This window comes from Pelophylax lessonae, assembly GCF_965119305.1.
Source record: "Pelophylax lessonae genome assembly, chromosome: 1".
Lineage (NCBI taxonomy): Eukaryota > Metazoa > Chordata > Amphibia > Anura > Ranidae > Pelophylax > Pelophylax lessonae.
In genome coordinates this window covers 623,540,105-623,558,549 of record NC_138768.1, presented here as the reverse complement: position 1 = coordinate 623,558,549, position 18,445 = coordinate 623,540,105, and the positions used below count along the sequence as shown (strand labels likewise).

Here is an 18,445-nt window from a genome sequence, read left to right as displayed (position 1 = left end):
AAACTACAGAAATTGTTTCTTACATGTTGAAATAAATGGCAATGCACATACTCATTGGGGTTTACTAACGGCAAATAGTCTGTGCACTTTGCAAATTAAGTTGCACTCATTTTTCCCGGAGCTTATTGAATGTAGTGAAGCTCTGCTGATTTCCATTATACAATCATGTGCAAGTAAAAATGCTTTTTTTTTTACATTTTCCTTGTACCTGATTGGATAATCTTTACGAAGTGAATCTTCACCCCATTTACTAAGCTCTGGGGAAAATTAGTGCACCTGCGTTTGCAAAGTGCACAGTCTATTTGCCTTTAGCAAATAACCCCAATGTGTTTTGGAGCACTAAGGGAAAGCACTTGGTGTTAATGATCTCTTAAAGTGGACTTATCATTAAAATCACACTTTACACAAATCAATATTACACACGTTGACATTACCAAAAAGCATATTTAAATCATAAAGAACCCCTTTCTTGCCATTAACCAAAGCACTGCTCTGATCTTCACCATATCACTTACAGCCATGCATTGTGAGTATTTGACATCATATGAGTCTGCAGAGAGCCTACTGTGTTCAATGAAACTGTCAATTAAATCAGAGAGATAAGTGGATCAGCACTAAAGCCTGCAGTCATATGCTTCCTTATGTAGATGCACATAAAACACATTATTACATTTTAATAATATTATTCACTGTAAATTGATCTCCACTGTTTTTTTTTTTTTTTAATAATAAATAATACTTAGTTCTCTTTAACAAATAATCTTGCTATCAATATATCTAGCAAAGGTTAACTAGAAATGTAAATATTCATAAAAACCTATAAAATAAATAAATATATATATATATATATATATATATATATATATATAATATATTATATTTTATATATATATATATATATATATATATATATATATATATATATATAAACTAAAATCTTGATGATAACAAAATGGTTTTAGAAAAGCAAACAAACGTTAGCAACTTTTAGTTTAGAAACATCCATATGATCATGTATAATGGCGAATCTAAAATGCTAGATTACTTATTACAAGCCCCTGATAGTATAACTGACAAGTGATAGCTTTCAAACAGTTGTTAGAGGGCTCACTGTCAAATGTATAACATGGTTACTCCTCCTACCCTGCAAGCATTTATTAATACCCAGCCCTTATGCATGGAGCTAAGTTTAAATACTGATGGTGATGCAATTCCTGAGATCCATAAGCTGTAAACCAAAGCACATGGGAGTGGAGGGATCAGTGCCGAATTCTGCTACCAAACTGAACACACACACAGGATGACATATCCCTGTAAGACAAGTTACCCAAATATACAGGTACATTTGAGATTGGGGATTTTACCAATCTAAGACATGCCATACTACGGTTATCCAGGAAAGCTTAGTGAATTCTGTGCAGTCAGCATGCAGTTCTGGACTACGTCAAGCTACTTCTCAGAATAGATTTTGTGTCTGACCTCTAATGGGAGCAAGGCAGAAGAAATAGTAAGTTCACTTCACAGTCTAGCAGACTCACAAAATGGAAAGGATCATGTAACTAGTCGGTGCCACACATGCTGGTGTCTGTCAAACTGTCAAACTGCAAGGATCATCAGGCTTTTCAACTAGTCTGACTTCTAGCTAATAGTCCATTTCAGTACAGTCTCACTCCCCTGGAGAATGAATTACTAATCAGCATCCTCAATATTACAGTTCCATTTCACAAAATGAAAAAAAAATAAAATAATAATTCCCCTAAAGACATGCATTGGCATGTAAATAAAAAAAAATACAAAATAAAAAAAAAAAAGTAGGGAGGGTTAATACATTTTTAAAACATAAGCCAAGTATACAAACAGCAGTTACATGTAAGAACAATGCAAACAATGCCTTGCGGCATACTTACTGGCGTGCCTGGCCCGGTGTTTATTGGGTTTGGTGAGCTCCCTTTCTGCTTGCTGAGCCTCCTCTCCTTCCTCTGAATCTTCTGCTTTGATTCCAAAGGAGACAGTGAAAGGAGGTGCCTCTGTCTGCCCTCCTTCTTCTCCAGATATTACACACCCCCTGTCAGACTGAAACCTGGGCTCCTTTTCTCTGCCAGAACAGTCTAAGATCAATTCCACCCTTGGGAAACATGCTTCACTTGTCAGTCCTGCAGGGGAAATCTTTGCCTGCTGTTTGCCCACTATCTGGAAGGTAGCAGATGTCTGCTGCCTAGGTGGCTCTTTTTCATCGAGGTGCTCAGAGTCAACTTCATCTTGTAGCACATTGTGTTCTGGTTCTGGAGATGTACACTGGTCAACACCCACGAGAGTTACAGTAGGAGAACCTACACTGCCCAAATGTATGTTGTGTGGGAGTGACAGTTGCAGTTCAACCATAGCACCTTCTTCTATTCTCCTGGTCAGTTTGATGTCACCTGTTGTGCCATCTTTGGAAGTTTCAATCACTCTAGGGGTAATTTTGTGTTCCAGCATGACTTCATTATCTTTCTTTACTCCTATCAGTGCTGCATCACAATCTGCTTTTGAATAAAGTGACGGGTATTGCATTTCAGAGAGGTTCTGTTCTGTGGGCACAATTTCTGGGCCCAGACGGATTTGTAGCATGGTACTTTCAGTGCACAATTCTCTGTTAATATTTTCCTGTTCTCCATTTTCTGATGATTGTGACTTGCTTGGTGCCCTGCAACAAAAATGATAAATATAACATTTGTACATATTTTTGTAATTCACAGGATTTTACATTCTGTACCCTAAAGCTTTCAAGCTTTATAGAGTGGTGCATGCAAAGTGACTATAATGAAAGGACACCTATAACGGATATATTACTTCTGGATAGATTCTGAAGTTTTAGAGGGAATGCAGCATAGGAAGACCTCTCTAGGCTCCCAACTAGGGCTGGATCTAGCCTATTTGATCTGGGGTGCAGTAAAAAAGGTTAGGGGGCGCAATGTCAATGTGTGTGAGCCACTGACAGTCTGTCACACAGTGTCACGACCTGGGAAACACTAATATGTATCAGGCTGTCATTAGATTAGAATGATTTAACAGAACCTAAGCTCCATTTACATCATGAGTTATCATCAGAGTACTCTTGATATCATTAGTACTCATCAGAGTTCTCCTTTACATCAAGGACCCAATCAGGGTTCCCTGTTACATCAGGGTCCCCATCAGAGTCCCTCTTACATCAGGATTCCCACCAGAGTGCTCCCTTACACCAGGGTCCCCATCAGAGTACTCCCTTACATCAGGTGTGCCCACCAGAGTGCTCCCTTACCTCAACAGTCCTCTGCTGTGTTCTTCCATTACATCAACTGTCCCCATCAGAGTGCCTCCTTACATCAGGTGTCCCCATCAGAGTGCTCCCTTACATCAGGTGTTCCCATCAGAGTTCCCCCTTACATCAGATGCCCCCATCTGAGTGTCCCCTTACATCAGGTGTCCCCATCAGAGTGCCTCTTACATCAGGTGTCCCCATCAGAGTGCTCCCTTACTCCAACAGTCTTCTGCCATGTTCTTCCATTACATCAACTGTCCCCATCAGAGTGCCTCCTTACATCAGGTGTCCCCATCAGAGTGCTCCCTTACATCAGGTGTCCATCAGAGTGCTCCCTTATATCAGATGTTCCCATCAGAGTGCCCCCTTACATCAGGTGCCCCCATCAGAGTGCCCCCCTTAAATCAGGTGCCCCCATTAGAGTTCCTCCTTATATGGATTGTCCCAACCAGATTCCCTCTTTATATCACAGTGCCCCCTTAAATGGATTTCCAGAATCAGAGTGCCTCCTTATTTCAGGTATCCCCATCACAGTGCCCCCTTAAAGAGGTTTCTCGAATCAGAGTTCCTCCTTATATCAGGTATCCCCATCACAGTGCGCCCTTTAAATGAATTGCCCCAATCAAAATGCCTCCTTACATTAGCTGTCTACATCGAAGTGCTGTCTAATTGCCCCCAATAACACTAACTCATGGATCAGCAGATGCAGACCTGGGGGATGCAGCTAAAGTTTGGGGGAGGCATGGGCCAGTCCAGCACCCCCTAGATCTGGCCTGTTTCCAAATATGTATGTCAGGAGCCAGGCTATCTGTCATGGAGATCTTACCTCCTGGTGCCCAGGAGATGGGGATATAAGGCCAGCAGATGATTTAAGTCACCAATGTTCACCAAAAACTGAAATGTCAGTTTTGTAACTACTTACCCTTTACAGTAACCTGATTATCATAAATAAGTTCATGAACTATACAAATTTTGAAAACCCCTTTTTTTGGGCCGTAGGTATTTGTTTCAATAATTTCAATCTACAATGTAGCAAATTGTGCTAAATTTTCATTATTTATTATAAAAAATATCTTTATCAAACAATCCCAGGTTTGCACATACAACAACAGTATTGCTTATTTAAAGCTGAATTCTGGGGGAAAACTACTTCTGCTGTGGTTCCCGCTTACCACTGTGAGGGTAACTGCTAATTTTGCCTAGAGGATGATAAATAAGGGGGAGAGGGGTTGCACAAAGAGAAGGAAGCCTACTGGAGCAAGGAATAAGGTAAGCATAAAACCTTATTATTGATCATTTCAGGAGAAGGGGGGGGGGGTCTACAAGGACCAACCCTTTTTTTAATAAGTTTTACAACAATGTTTAACCGGTTGCCGACTGCTCACAGTATATTTACTGCGGCAGTCAGCCCCGGCCAGGCAGAGTGACGTAGGTCTACGTCGCTCGCCTGTCACTCCTTTTAGAGCCAATAGCGGGCGGGCGGGCCCGCCTCGGCTCGTTCAGAGAGGAGTGCGGGCGTGTGACCGGCGGACCAGCGGGAGAAAGACAGAGCGGCTTATGTAAACAAGCCGCCTGTCATTCTCCCCTGTGTAAAAATGAAGATCAGACGGTTCTACTATGTAGAACCGTTGATCTTTGTTTTTACACTAGGAGACCTGTCCCCCTACAGTTAGAATCACGCCCCTAGGACACACTTAACCCCTCCCTGTCCAATACAGTTAACCCCTTCCCTGCCAGTGTCATTTTTGCAGTAACAGTGCATATATATAGCACTGATTACTGCAGTAATGTCACTGGTACCCCCAAAAGTGTCAAAAATGTCAGTCAAGGGTCCGATCTGTCCGCCGCAATGTCGCAGTACCGCAAAAAAAAAAAATCGCAGATCGCCGCCATTACTCGTTAAAAAAAACACCAAAAATGACAAAATCTTTCCCTTTGTTAGTAAACGCGATAACTTTTGCGCAAACCAATCAAAATACGCTTTTTGCGATTTTTTTGCCAAACATATGTAGCGTAAAACAATTTGGCCGAAAATGTTAAAAAATTTTGATTTTTACATTTTTTTGGGGGGGAATTTCATATAAAAAAAAGTGAAAAATATTGTTATTTTTGCCAAAATTACGCTCTTTTTTTGTTTATAGCGCATGATCAAAAAATCACACAGGTGATCAAATACCACCAAAAGAAAGCTCTGTTTGTGGGAAAAAAAGGACGTGAAATTAGTTTAGGTACAGCGTCGCATGACCGCGCAATTGTCCGTCAAAGTCACGCAGTAAAAAATCGCAAAAAAAACCCTGGTCAGGAAAGGGGTAAAATCTTCCGGGGCTTAAGTGGTTAAGGTCCCATTCACACTAAAGCAATTTCTTCTGCATCTGCTGTTGCACTTCAATGCACATCAATGTAAAACACATTATTCTCTTTGTGCTAGTTCACATCAATGCAACGTGATGCAGTGCGATTTTTTAAAAGATCCAGGTGCTTCTTTTGATGCAGCATAGTGTGTTTTTGGCCCCATATACTTCAATAGAAGCACATGAAAAGCATATATGTGTGTTTTTGGTGTGTTTTTGGCAGGGTTTTGTGTTTAATAATCAATCTCCTGCTACAAAAAAAAACCCATGAAGCAAGAAAATGCATCAAAAATATGCATAAAATGCATTTTAAAATTGCACTGAAAAATGCATGATTGTGTAGCAGCATTAGTGTGAACCTAAGCTAAAGACAAAGTGGAGTTGTCTATTGCAAACAACTGGCAATATCTTTAAATTGTATGTTTTGGCAATAACTTTTACTGTGCTTCCTCTTTTAAAGCTCCTGATGTGATCTTTATTGCATGCTTACATTGGGCTAGCTTGAACCAATGTAAGTATGCATAGTTCATACCTGAGGGGTCAGTGGGGAAGCTGATTATCACTGTAGCAGTCAATGCTACTACAGTGATAGCCACAATCTTCTGGGTCCTTAAATTCACAGAATGCCTTCAATACAAGGTACTCTCTGATTGGAAGAGGTGAAGAGAAGGGGAGGTGACATCACAATCTCAACTTCCTCCAATCAGAGAATGCCTTGTGAATGGCACAGGACCCAGAAGATTGTGACTAATACCGTAGCAGCAGTTAATGCCAGCTTACCCAGTGGCCCCTCAGGTATGATATATGCATACTTACATTGGTCCATCTGACCCAATGTAAGTATTCAATAAAGATCAAGTACCGGCTCACACTTCAGCGATGTTCGCATATGGCAGTGTGAACTGCCTGCGAGTCGGGTGCGACGCGGGAACCCGCAGTGGATTCACAGGGTTCCCGCATCGCACCAATGTGAACCGACACTAATTCAGGAAGCACATTAAAATATATTGGCAAAACATACAATTTATTGGTTGCTATAGCTCAGCATCTGTCCTGAATAACCTAGTTTTAGAGCAGTGGTATATATACAGTATATGCTACTACTAAATGTTGTGCTTGGAAAATAGGAGGAGGTTTCACAGAAGAATCGATTTCCAGATACACATTTTATTAATCGCTGGATATAATCAGCTTTACTAATGCAATTTGCCAGTATGTTCTCCATTTACATTTACATCAGGAATCATTCATTGTGCAGTTTATATGCTCATATTACAAACCTGTGCATAAAAACTGATTGCTGATAAAGAGCTACCGTAATACCATTCAGAACTATTAATGGGATTCAGAATTTCCCAAACATGAAATTTTGAAAAAATTTTGGGATGACCAAGGATGCATTGTGTACCCTTTATCACTGACTAGCAGATTAAAAAAAACTAAAATAGTGAGTGAGAGGTGGAAAATCCATCCTCCTTAATTTAAAAGGGAAGGGGATGGCTTAGAGCAGCCATAGTGTCATGTCAAGACACGGGGCTCAACCTGTGGCCCTCCAGCTGTTGTGGAACTACAAGTCCCATCATATCTCTGCCTTTGGGAGTCATGCTTGTTTAACTGTCTTAAAATGCCTCAAGGGACTTGTAGTTCCTGCGGCCCTGTAGTTGGAGGGCCATAGGTTAAGCACCTATCCTGTAAGAGATGCTAGAGGGAAAGGATGGGGAGAGCTGATAAATTGTAATATGGAGCAATCAGGGTCAGTTAGCAAACTGTTTTTTACTTATGTGAAAACATCTGCTGTGCACTGTGTCTCTGCATTTGGACTAAGGCCCCTTTCACACATACGGTCCGTTTGTCCGTTTTTCATCCATCCGTTGACCGATGGAAAACAGACATCAATGCATCTCTATGTAAAAACGGATGACAACGGATCATCATCCGTCAACATCCATTTTCATTTTCTTCCGTCAATGTCTGCTTTTTTGAACGGATGAATGCCCTACTTTTTATCCGTCAAAAAAACGGATTGGACGAAAAACGGATGTAAACGGACAGACGGTCCATTTTTCATCTGTTTTTGCATTGGTAGTGGATGTAAAAAAAACGGATTAAAAACGGATGGAAAAAAAAGATGAAAAAACAGATGAAAACGGAGGAAAACATGGATAGAAAACTGATACATTTTGACGTGACTGAACTGATGAACTGAACGGACAGTATTGTGTGAAAGGGGCCTTACTGTTGCTGAATAAAACTGTCATGGCTCTAACAAGTTTCTATAAAAGTGTGTGTAAGATTTGTCCAGTGGCAGGACAGTTTAGAAACCAGTGAAGGCAGGCCCAAATACAGATATGCAAGACACAGAATGGTGTTTTCCTAGAAGAATTAAAGGAGTTGTAAAGTCAGAAGGTTTTTATCTTAACGCATTCTATGGCTGAGACACAGCAGCGGTGCCCTTGGCTCCCGCTGCTGTAAATCAAAGTCAGTTAGCCATTCAGGAGAGAGAGAGAGAGGGGACAGGGCTGAACAGCAGCTCCATGTCTGACGGGACACACAGAGCTGCAGCTTGGCTTGGGTGCCCCCATTGCAAGCTGCTTGCTGTGGGGGCACATGACAGGAGGGAGGGGCCAGGAGCAGCAAAGAGGGACCGAGAAGAGGAGGATCCGGGCTGCTCTGTGTAACATGTTTGTTATTTTGTATTTCAAAAAAACATGAGACTTTACAATCACTTTAAGAACGCCTGTCCTCAGATGATACAGCTGTCTAAAAATTGGTCAGTGGCAGGACAGTTTTGCATCACTGAGAAGAGAGAAAGCCTCTTAACACAGCTGGCCAAATTTCACTCACTGGTCAAAACAGACCTAGTACCACTGTTTGCTAAAACTATCTGAAAAATATATTTCAGTAACTGATATGATTCAAATAATAGTGGATTAGGGTGTTCCTTCTGTCTGCAAGCCAAACTTATTGAAAAATAACAAATTTACAATTTTTAGGGCATTAACCACTAAATTTTTGAGGCTGTCCCTAAAAATAAAACTGTTCAGTAACACAAAAGGACAGCTTTATAAGTGATCTATATACTATTGCAAACATGATGCCTTCAAAACCTGATGGTCTAATAATGTGATCATCTTACAGACCATCACCCTGTGATTAAGGAGGAAATTGAACTTTAATGTAATTGTTGGTCAGATGTTTAAGAAAAAATAGCTCATCCTTTGTTGCTGTTTTCATGATATGCTTAAGAAGGATACATCCAACATCCCTGTACAGTACGAAACAAACATTGTTCCACTGACTTGGGCTGACACTAGCTCATGAAAGGTCAGAGACTAGAGATGTCTTTGCTATAAAAAGATTCAAATGGCAAACTGGCAGGCCATTATATTTTTTTAGATGAAAAAAAATGTTGGAAAAGAGTTAGGTAATAGATGTTTAAAAACATACACTAAGTCATTATTATTATTATACAGGATTTATATAGTCAATGGACTGTATTACATGCTGGTAAGGTTTACAACAGTTGTGGTCAACTGTAAAATTATAGAGGGCCTCAAATGCAGCCCCAGACACTTCCAGAGGGCCTCAAAATAGCAGTGCATTTTTCACCACAATAGCTAAAGATTTTGGTGCTGCTACATTTGTTTTGCAGTGTACCACAATGCACACTGAAGAAGTTGAAGTACAATTATTCCCAGCATTGGTGTCAGTGGATGCAATAATAACCCCCAACATTAGTGTCAGTACTTTTACTATTAACACACATTGGTAGTAGGCGGCAGTGAAAGTTAATTCCCCATCCCTTCCCTGCATTGCCGGTCAGTGGCATGAAATGTAACCTAACCCACACTGCATTGATAGTCAATAGCAGTCAAAGTTAACCCCCATCCCCCCCATTCATTCTATTGCATTGGCTGTCATGGCGAGTTTAACCTCCCACCCCCCACCACCCATACTGGTGGTTGTGGCAGTATAAATTAACCCCCCTATATTGGTGGTCATGGCAGTGAAAGCTTTAACCCCCCCCCCGTATTGGTGGTCATGATAGTAAAAGTTTAAACTCCGCCCAATTGTTGATCACTTACCTATCACACCCTTGCCTAAGAATGCCTCCAATTGGTATAGTAAAAGCAGACTTTCCCATTCTGAAATCAGCTTGAGAAAGGACATGGTGGAAACAGAAATTTCTTCAGAACAGAGAAATATATGAAAGTGCAAAAATGTTTGCTAAAATCCTTACGTGTATAGTTAACTATAGTGATACTTGCAAAATAAAAAACATAATATATTTTTCATGCAGACACATCCAAACAAGTCTACAATTAAAATAATCTTGATACATTGTGTAAAGTTTTAATACCTATCAATGTGATGATGAATATATTCTGATCAGATGTTGCATTTAGAGTCGCAGCGAATGGCTAATATCTTATGACCACTTGATGTATATCGGGGGCTCCGATCTCGCCACTTGCCATACTGCTGTTAACAGGAGGATATATGACAAGTTCCTGACATGAGAACTGAAGAAATGCAGGCATTGTGCAGGAGCAGACAAATTAACACTCAACTGGGCTAATACTCATTCAAATGCTTACAAATAGAGCTTCATTTTGATCTCATTAAAAATAACTGGTATGTGATGAATAGTATATATAAATATACTGTGACCCTTATTTATTAACCTATTCTACCTTACCATTACCTTACCATTACCTTATTTATTAAGGTAAAGAACAATGGAAAAAGTGAAACAAGCCATAATGACGTAATAGAATGCGTGTTTTAGGGGCAATTCACATCTATGCAAACTGATGTGGTGCATTAATGCATGCCCATCAATGTGAATTGCATAAAGGCAGCATATTCATTTGAATACGCTTCCAGGGCACCACAATCAACTGAAAATCAGACATGTACCATAGTACTGCATTTTCATGCATTGCAATTCACTGCAACAAAGGTGCATTCCTTTAGTGCATCAGGGTGCCTTTGAAAATGAATGGCACCACAACACAGTAACACATGTATGGTGTGTACGCCTTGCTGCAATGCGTAAATGAGCTGAGTCTACTAAACGAAAGAATGCTGGATTCTGTTGCTAGGATTGCCCTTTTGTTCTAATTTAATATTAAAAAACAAAATTGTAAATAAGATATAGATTGTATCTGCCCAGTGCCAGATTTAGCATTAGACACAGTGGGCATGTACCTATAGGGAACAGAAATAAATAATTATTAGTCCATCATCAATAGAAATAGGCTTCTTATAAACTGTAACATTATGTTCGCGTTATACCAATTTTCTAAGCCATGTTAGGACTACAAAACCACCTTTTTATTTAAAAGAGGTGATTCTAATAGGGAGCTGTTACTACAAAGTCCATTGGGGGCATTCCTGCATCTATCAGTGGGGGCAGAAAAGATCTATATTTTAGCATAACTTTACAAATGTGAAAACAGCAGAAACCTAGAACATTTCATTATGTACACATACTGTACCTAACAAGTTATAGCAGACTTTAATTCTGAACAACTTGCTAGCGCCTACTTCTGTTCTACTCCCTGGTATGCTACTGAATGTACTAACCACAAAATAATAAAAAACACTGCAGGTGTATTGAGTTCTGTAACCGCGTGACATGTTCCTTTTGCTGCATGCTATGGTATATGATGAAGGCTCTCCTTAGTGACTTCATACCCACATGAAAGAAAAATATATTTAAAATATATTTAAAAAAAATATTTTTTATTTTTCCCAAATATATTGGAAATATATTTGAAATGCTACAATTTTGGCCATATTCAATATTTTTCAAAATATTTTTTCCCTAAATATATTGGAAATACATTTTTCTTCCATATGGGTATTTCTGATTTACTTTTTTTTGTGGCATTGAAGATCTCTGGCAAAGGGCATTAAAAAGCTGAAAACAAATTGAACAATGCCTAAAAGCATCCTCTTTGAGTCTTTATAGTGAACCATAGGGGTTGCCATTGCTGACCTCCTGAGAATTCTCCTTGTCTGGCTGTTTATTGACCCTCTGGCTTTAAAATTACAAGAGTACATATTCGGAAAGTCAGAAGTCTGCATACCAATTTTGGTATAGTGGGTTAGAATACTGTAGCTATCAGATCAGTATGCCAACCAGATGGCTATCATTTGCAGAAAGAGCAAATTGCAATGGTTCACACCACATTTTCCCAAGAGAAGTTTCCTTTAAAGTGATAAAATAAACCCTCAGTTTTCAGGAGAACTTTCAGCAGCTGATTTAATCACTTACTGTTAATGTAGCTTTTTTAGCTTTTAAGCATTGGTCAATTTCCAATTGTTCAACTTTAATCTGGTGCCATGACAGTTGCCTAATCCTATTGAGTCAACCTTGCATGCAGGGACTAGTATTTCCCTAGACTATGTGCACCAAAGGAAACACACAGCCCCATAGCCTAGGATGGCATGGCATTCCCCTGCTCCTCCCTTCAGAACAGACTGACTGGAGACTGCACTGTCCACGCTTAACTCTCCTGTGAAGACAGAAAGTTCAGGTAAACAGCAACAAGAGAGTAGGATCCAGCAGTTTTGAAAGTTGTAAACTGCAAATGCTTGAATTTTGACAAATAGTTTACTGGGGAATTTTTTTTTTGTTTTGCTCAATGTTATGCTAAAATGCTGAGGGTTTAAAACTTAAGCTGACCTATGTCAGACCCTAATACAGAATCTAACCTTGAAAATTAGCCTTAACCCTATAATGACATACTCCAGCTCCAGGCCAAACTGAAAAGGACACTTTGGGATGCATTTGGGGAGTTCATACAATTAGCTCAATACTTCAAATTGCAAGCATTGCTTTGTGCCCTAGTCCATCAGAAAAACTCATAAAGATGCACTGATTGCTTTTCAGAGAATACTGTAATGTAAACCTTAATTTAGTAATCTGGTGATCCAAGAACATATGCTTGCAAAGCAGTAGAGTAGCAGTGCTAACTCACTGCAGATTAATTGCTGTCTCTATCATACAGTAGGCATGATGGTAAAAGATGCAAGGGCTAGAAAATTTGCTCACAGCCACCAGTCAGAATCTGCCTAGGAGGTTTAAATGTGATAGGTGATAGAACAAACCCAGAGAAAGAGAGAGTGGAAGTTACAGCACATGCTTTAGAAAGCCCACCCACCGCCTGTAACCCTGTAGAGAGTTATGTGTGCTTTGGCTGCAGCCTGCAGGGGATTGCAGAAAGTTGAGATAACAATTAGAATTTTTGATCTAAGCACAGTTGGGCTCCTTTCATATGGTCCGCTGTCCGGAGCGGACCATTCTCTGCTCAGCGGGGATCGATCCGCCGATCCCCGCTGGGCAGGCGGATGACAGCTCCTTCTCCGCACTGTGTGCGGAGAGGGAGGTGTCAGAGCCCTGCTACTCTCTATGGGGAATCAGATGAAAGCGGACCGCCTGTCCGCTCTCATCCAATCCCATCCGATCCCCTGGATGGATGGAAAATAGGCTTTCCATCCGTCCAGATTTCACGGACAGGATCGGATGCGTATGGCAGCGGGTGTCAGCGGACATGTCTCCGCATGCGGACATGTCTCAGCATGGAGGATCCGATCAGATCCGTCTAATAAACTGACAGGCGGATCTGATCAGATCGTTCGTGTGAAAGCACCCTTGCAGTATTTCTTGAATTTTGTTAGAAGCTCAGTGAATGGTTCCACTTGCTGCTTTAAATTGGTCTTTAAATTTTCAAAAGAAGCTGTGCCTCTGTGGGTCACTGTGGTTTTTGCCATAATGTGCGTATTATTGCATACTTAAGCCTCATACACACGATCAGATTATAGGACAAATTCTCTTTAGTTTTTTCTTGCATGCTAGTCTGATATGGAAAGTAAAGAGGTTACTTTCATACGAAAATTCTCGTACGACAGAATTCAACTTCAGAAATTATGTCATGTGTTGAATTGTTTTGTATGTGTTCTTTAGTTTCTGAGCATGCCTAGTCTTGCTTTTATGATTTTTTTCGGACAAAAACTGTACTAATTAAACAAAAATCAGACATTGTGTTCACGTACAATACAAATTTTATAGCCTGCACATCCAGTTTTTGCCGTCAGAAAATTCGTAATTGGCTGTCGAAAGCACTATACTAACGATCCGAAAATCGGCAGATCGTTCGTCGGACGAATTTTTACTTTCTTGTATACAGGCCTTTACTCTTCACAGTGCTCTCCTCAACTGATGAGAAGTCCACACTCCTTATCTTCACTCCACCACTGCCATCTTCTCCTGGTCTTCTAGTGGTTCCAGAGCCTTCTCAATTCTCTCATTTCCAATCATTAACCTCCCTGGCGGTATGATTCTTTTGGATTTTAGGTGCTGAAAGCGGTACCATTATTTTGCATGTAATTCTTGTGAATGAGCAGCCCAAACCAACTGTATACATTTATTTTATTATTTTATATATATATATATATATATATGTATACATATATTATGTATACATATATTATATATATATATATATATGTATATATATATGTATATATATAATGTATACAGTTGGTTTGGGCTGCTCATTCACAAGAATTATGTATATATACGTGTGTGTGTATATATATATATATATATATATATATATATATATATATATATATACGTATATATATATATATATATATATACGTGTATATATATACATATGTATATATATATATATACGTGTATATATATATATATATATATATATATATATATATATATATATATATATATATATATATACTGTATATATATATATATATATGTATATATATATATATGTATATATATATATATATATATATATATATATATACACATATATATATATACATATATACATATATTTACATAAAAAGTACAGTAAAACTGCAGGAAAGGGCACTGGGGGGCAATGTAATGTGATTTTTTTTTTATTTTGAATGGTATCAGTGTGTTTGGTGTGTTTTACATTCGAATTTGCCGCCGGTTCCACCCCCGGCGCACGTCACACCGCCGGAGATGGAAGCCGGGGCTCGCAGACGATCGGGAGGAAGCTCCGCCGCCGCATACCACCCGCATTCTTCGCTGGATCCTGGAGTAAAACCTCTACCAGGATCCAGCGATCTTCCTAGCGGTACCCCGAGTGTGGCTCGGGGTTACCGCTTTTGGCTCTAAAATCTAACCCCGAGTCATGCTCGGGAATACCGCTAGGAAGGTTAATTCTCCATTCATTCAATTCTCCAGTCTTCTCCATTGATCAGCCACAGATGACGTAACTCATACATCATCATGTGGCATAGTCACAGTACAGTTACTAAAAAATGAATAGTAAGAAGGGAAAGAGGTTTAATAGCAGAGGAGACATACCGAGCCAATACTACCCACTGATGGCAGTTTGTGATAGTTGCTATGTTCCTCTTTGTATGGATTGCATTTATTGGCCTATCTTTTATCCTCTCTGGACTTATATCTTGATGCCCTCTGATTATATTAGCACCAATTTACTGTCACTATTCACTATTTGGACTGTGCTGATTTTTGGTCAGGTATCTTTCGGCGGCTGTTGGGTATCTCTTGTACTGTACCAGGTTCACACTTTGAGGTTGTCAGTGGTGAAAACATTTACCGTAACAATGCAACAATGTAACAACAATCCCAGAAGAAGACTAAGTCTAAGCTGAAGTTAGAAGTGAATTGGCTACCATGCACAGCTGCACAAGATTCTGAGTGCTACAGCTTTAGTAAATCAACCCCACTGAGCCACAGTACAATACCCGATAACAATGTTTTTATAAATATGTCTTGACTACTGCTTTAAACCAAAACCTTGGACTTCACCATCAACCTATTTTTAAGACTTCCATTTTGTATTTGAAAGGTTTAAAAAAAAAAAAAAAACAACATCAAGAAACTTTATACATGCAGTTTTACTTTTCATGGCAAAAACTTGATAACTTGTTAGATAATGCACAGGAAAAAGGCTTTTAACTGCATGAAGTCAGTTTGTTGTAAAGAGTCTGGAGAAAAAACAAGTTTGAGTTTGACAGTTGTTCCCACCTTAAAAGGCTGCACAGACTTTAGACAGTGCACATGTCCTAACAATAGCCGCTGCTGCCAACCAATTTCATTTCTTAGGAAATTCAATGCAGCACAATAATTTCTACCTAGCAGACAGCAAAACGACATTTAAAAATACTTTTGTCTAGCATGTAATAATAAGTAGATATGTTTATGAAGCATAGAAAAAAAAAAACTCATGTAGAACTCTCCTAGGTAGGTGCTAGAGAGGAAGTATAGTATTTGAATCCTGTCTGCTTACCAGAGGGATTGCAGGTAAATCGATATTTTTCTCTGCCTACCTGAGAGCAGGATCTGCTAGTGATGTCTGCTTAATGTGCTCAGGTGAAACTCAGTCTGTCTGCAGAGTGTTTCAAACTGGTCCAATAGGGAGGCATATTGGACAGTGGGAGGAAACCTGAAGAATGAGTGCACAGGCGTTTAATACAGCCCTGGTGATTTGGTAGAGGAAAGTGCATTGGTGCATGCTGGGATACTGTATAAATGCCAGGAGCACATGTGCTCGGGGTCTTTCAGCTGGATAGTGGAGAAGGCATGCAGCCTCAGATAGTTGACCTGAGGGCCTAAAGAGCTAGAGAGGAGGTCCTGTGGAGCTGACTGAGAGGGGAGACACTGAAGGATCTCATTCTGCAGTACAGTGAGTACAGATCTGTTTCAAGAGGCCTGACCTGAGGGGGGCCACCCCTGCAGCTAGAAGAGTCGGTGGACAGGTGTCAGTAAAGGGGATGCTAGTGAGTATCCTGAGGAGAATGTAGATCACAAATTATTTTCCTGGAGAAAGAGCAAGGAGACTTAACCCTTTCCATACATTTGGCAGTATGGTTTAAGCAGTATGACTGCTTTCACAAGCAACCAGGGGAGGCCAAGTGAGAGCTGTCCTTATCCAATGTACATAGTTACAGTTGGAGTATCCCACTATTCCCTTTACCCTTCCAAGTTCCACAATAAATACTAAAAACCAATACCCCTGGACTGTTTTTTGAGCAACGAATCATTGGGAGTAAGGATGAATGTGTGAACTGTACCCTAAGTGACTGTGTGTTGGTAATTAGAGGAGGCCCAACAAGTCATCATACAGCAAGCCCTACGGGGACAGTGCTACGCACACATTTTTAGTAATTATGTTGCTTGCTTCTGTTCTTGTACCATATTACATTTACAACATGGCATCTCAGGGGAGGTGAAAGATGAAGAAATGGGCTGTGCAAGATGTTGGTTGCCATGTACATTGTAGTTTTAAAACAGTAGCAAAAATGCGTTGCAATATTCCCCTATGAAGACAGAATTATATTTTTCACTAGAGTAAATTCTATTTGCATTTTTTCCAAAATCTCTGTCCAAAAAACCTTAACCCACCTTTACCACCCAATAATAAACTAAAAATAAATAAATAAATATTGAATAAAAAATACTCCCAAAAGGATGACCAATAGTCCCAAAGGCAATAACAATGATATAGAATGTCCCAAAAAGAAAGTGAATCAGTGAAGAAGACCCTGGTGTACAACATCCATTCTCCAAGTGCTCCGCCACCTATGTGTGCAATAAAGACTCTTACCAGAGTTGGTGGACTCTTCTTCAACCAAAAAGAGTCAAAATGGCATATGTGCTTTCAGGGATCTCATAAAAGAGGATGAGCCTCCTCTGGATCACCACTGCATCTTCATGGACATCATTTTTGTTTATTGTTTAGATTCTTTTAACATTTCTTTTTTATTTCACTTGTACACCATTTATATTGATTGTTGTGCCAGCTGCTTATATGCTTTTCAGCGCAATTTCATTTTAGGATTTATATACCACGTAATACTGTAGATTTCCTACTATGAGGTTTTTAAATTGTAGTTTTATATATGTAAACTTTGGTGTTTTAGTTTAGTACCCTTTCTTTTTCCAAAGCCACCAATAATGCTTACCAATAATTTTGCTAAATATAAGTGTACCATGGACATTATAAATGCTCATGACAGTCTGAGTCAGTAGGATGATAAGATTAGAATAGCGGTAGTGTAAAACAAGATAAGCAGTTTAAAGTGACCCTGTCAGAGGTTACAAATCTAACCTGTGAACCAGCATTTTATTTACCCATTCTAGGGCTTTTCACTGAAACTTTATTGTCGGTACAAATCAAAATTTGGATAGTAGGAACCAGACACATTTTGATCCGTGTGTACCCCCCTCTGTCTGTCAAACAGTCCTGTTGGAAAACCAGCATTCAGTCAGCCACTGCAGCCAATGGATGACAACGCGCTGGTTGAACAAAAAAAAAAACTCAAAGTGTAGACCCAGCTTAATTTTGTTACAGAGTGGCCAGCATTGACCCTATTTAACTCCTTTGGCTTCAGAGAGAGTTCCTCTGGGGTTTCTCCTGCTGAGCCCTAGTCAATGAAAAATAACAATGTAGTGATCACCTGGAGGAACCACATCAGTCAGTGGAACCCAATATTTGACATACTCGAAAGTATGGCACAGGACTAGTGGCAGGAACTTAATCACTTGCCGACTGCCGCACGACTATTTACTGCGGTGGTCAGCCCCTCACAGGCAGAACGACATAGTACTACGTCGCTAGCCTGTGAGGGTCTAGGGAGCGCGGTCACGGACCCCCCCCCGGGTCCGCCGGTCACTCGGCGATCGTCAGTGGAGAGGGAGAAAGTCAGGCGGCTGATGTAAACAAGCCGCCTGTCATTCTCCCCTGTGTAGAAACAGTGATCATACGGT

The 18,445-nt window shown here is 39.9% G+C and overlaps 1 protein-coding gene across 1 annotated transcript in view; it reads right to left on the bottom strand.

Moving 5' to 3' along the window:
• The window catches only part of SYNPO2 (synaptopodin 2), a 367,383-nt gene that overhangs the window by 104,046 nt on the left and 244,892 nt on the right, over window positions 1-18,445 (bottom strand). The window contains exon 3 of the mRNA XM_082242998.1: window positions 1,908-2,686. Within this exon, the coding sequence (XP_082099124.1) occupies window positions 1,908-2,686 (779 nt within the window). The remainder of the gene's footprint in view (window positions 1-1,907; window positions 2,687-18,445) is intronic.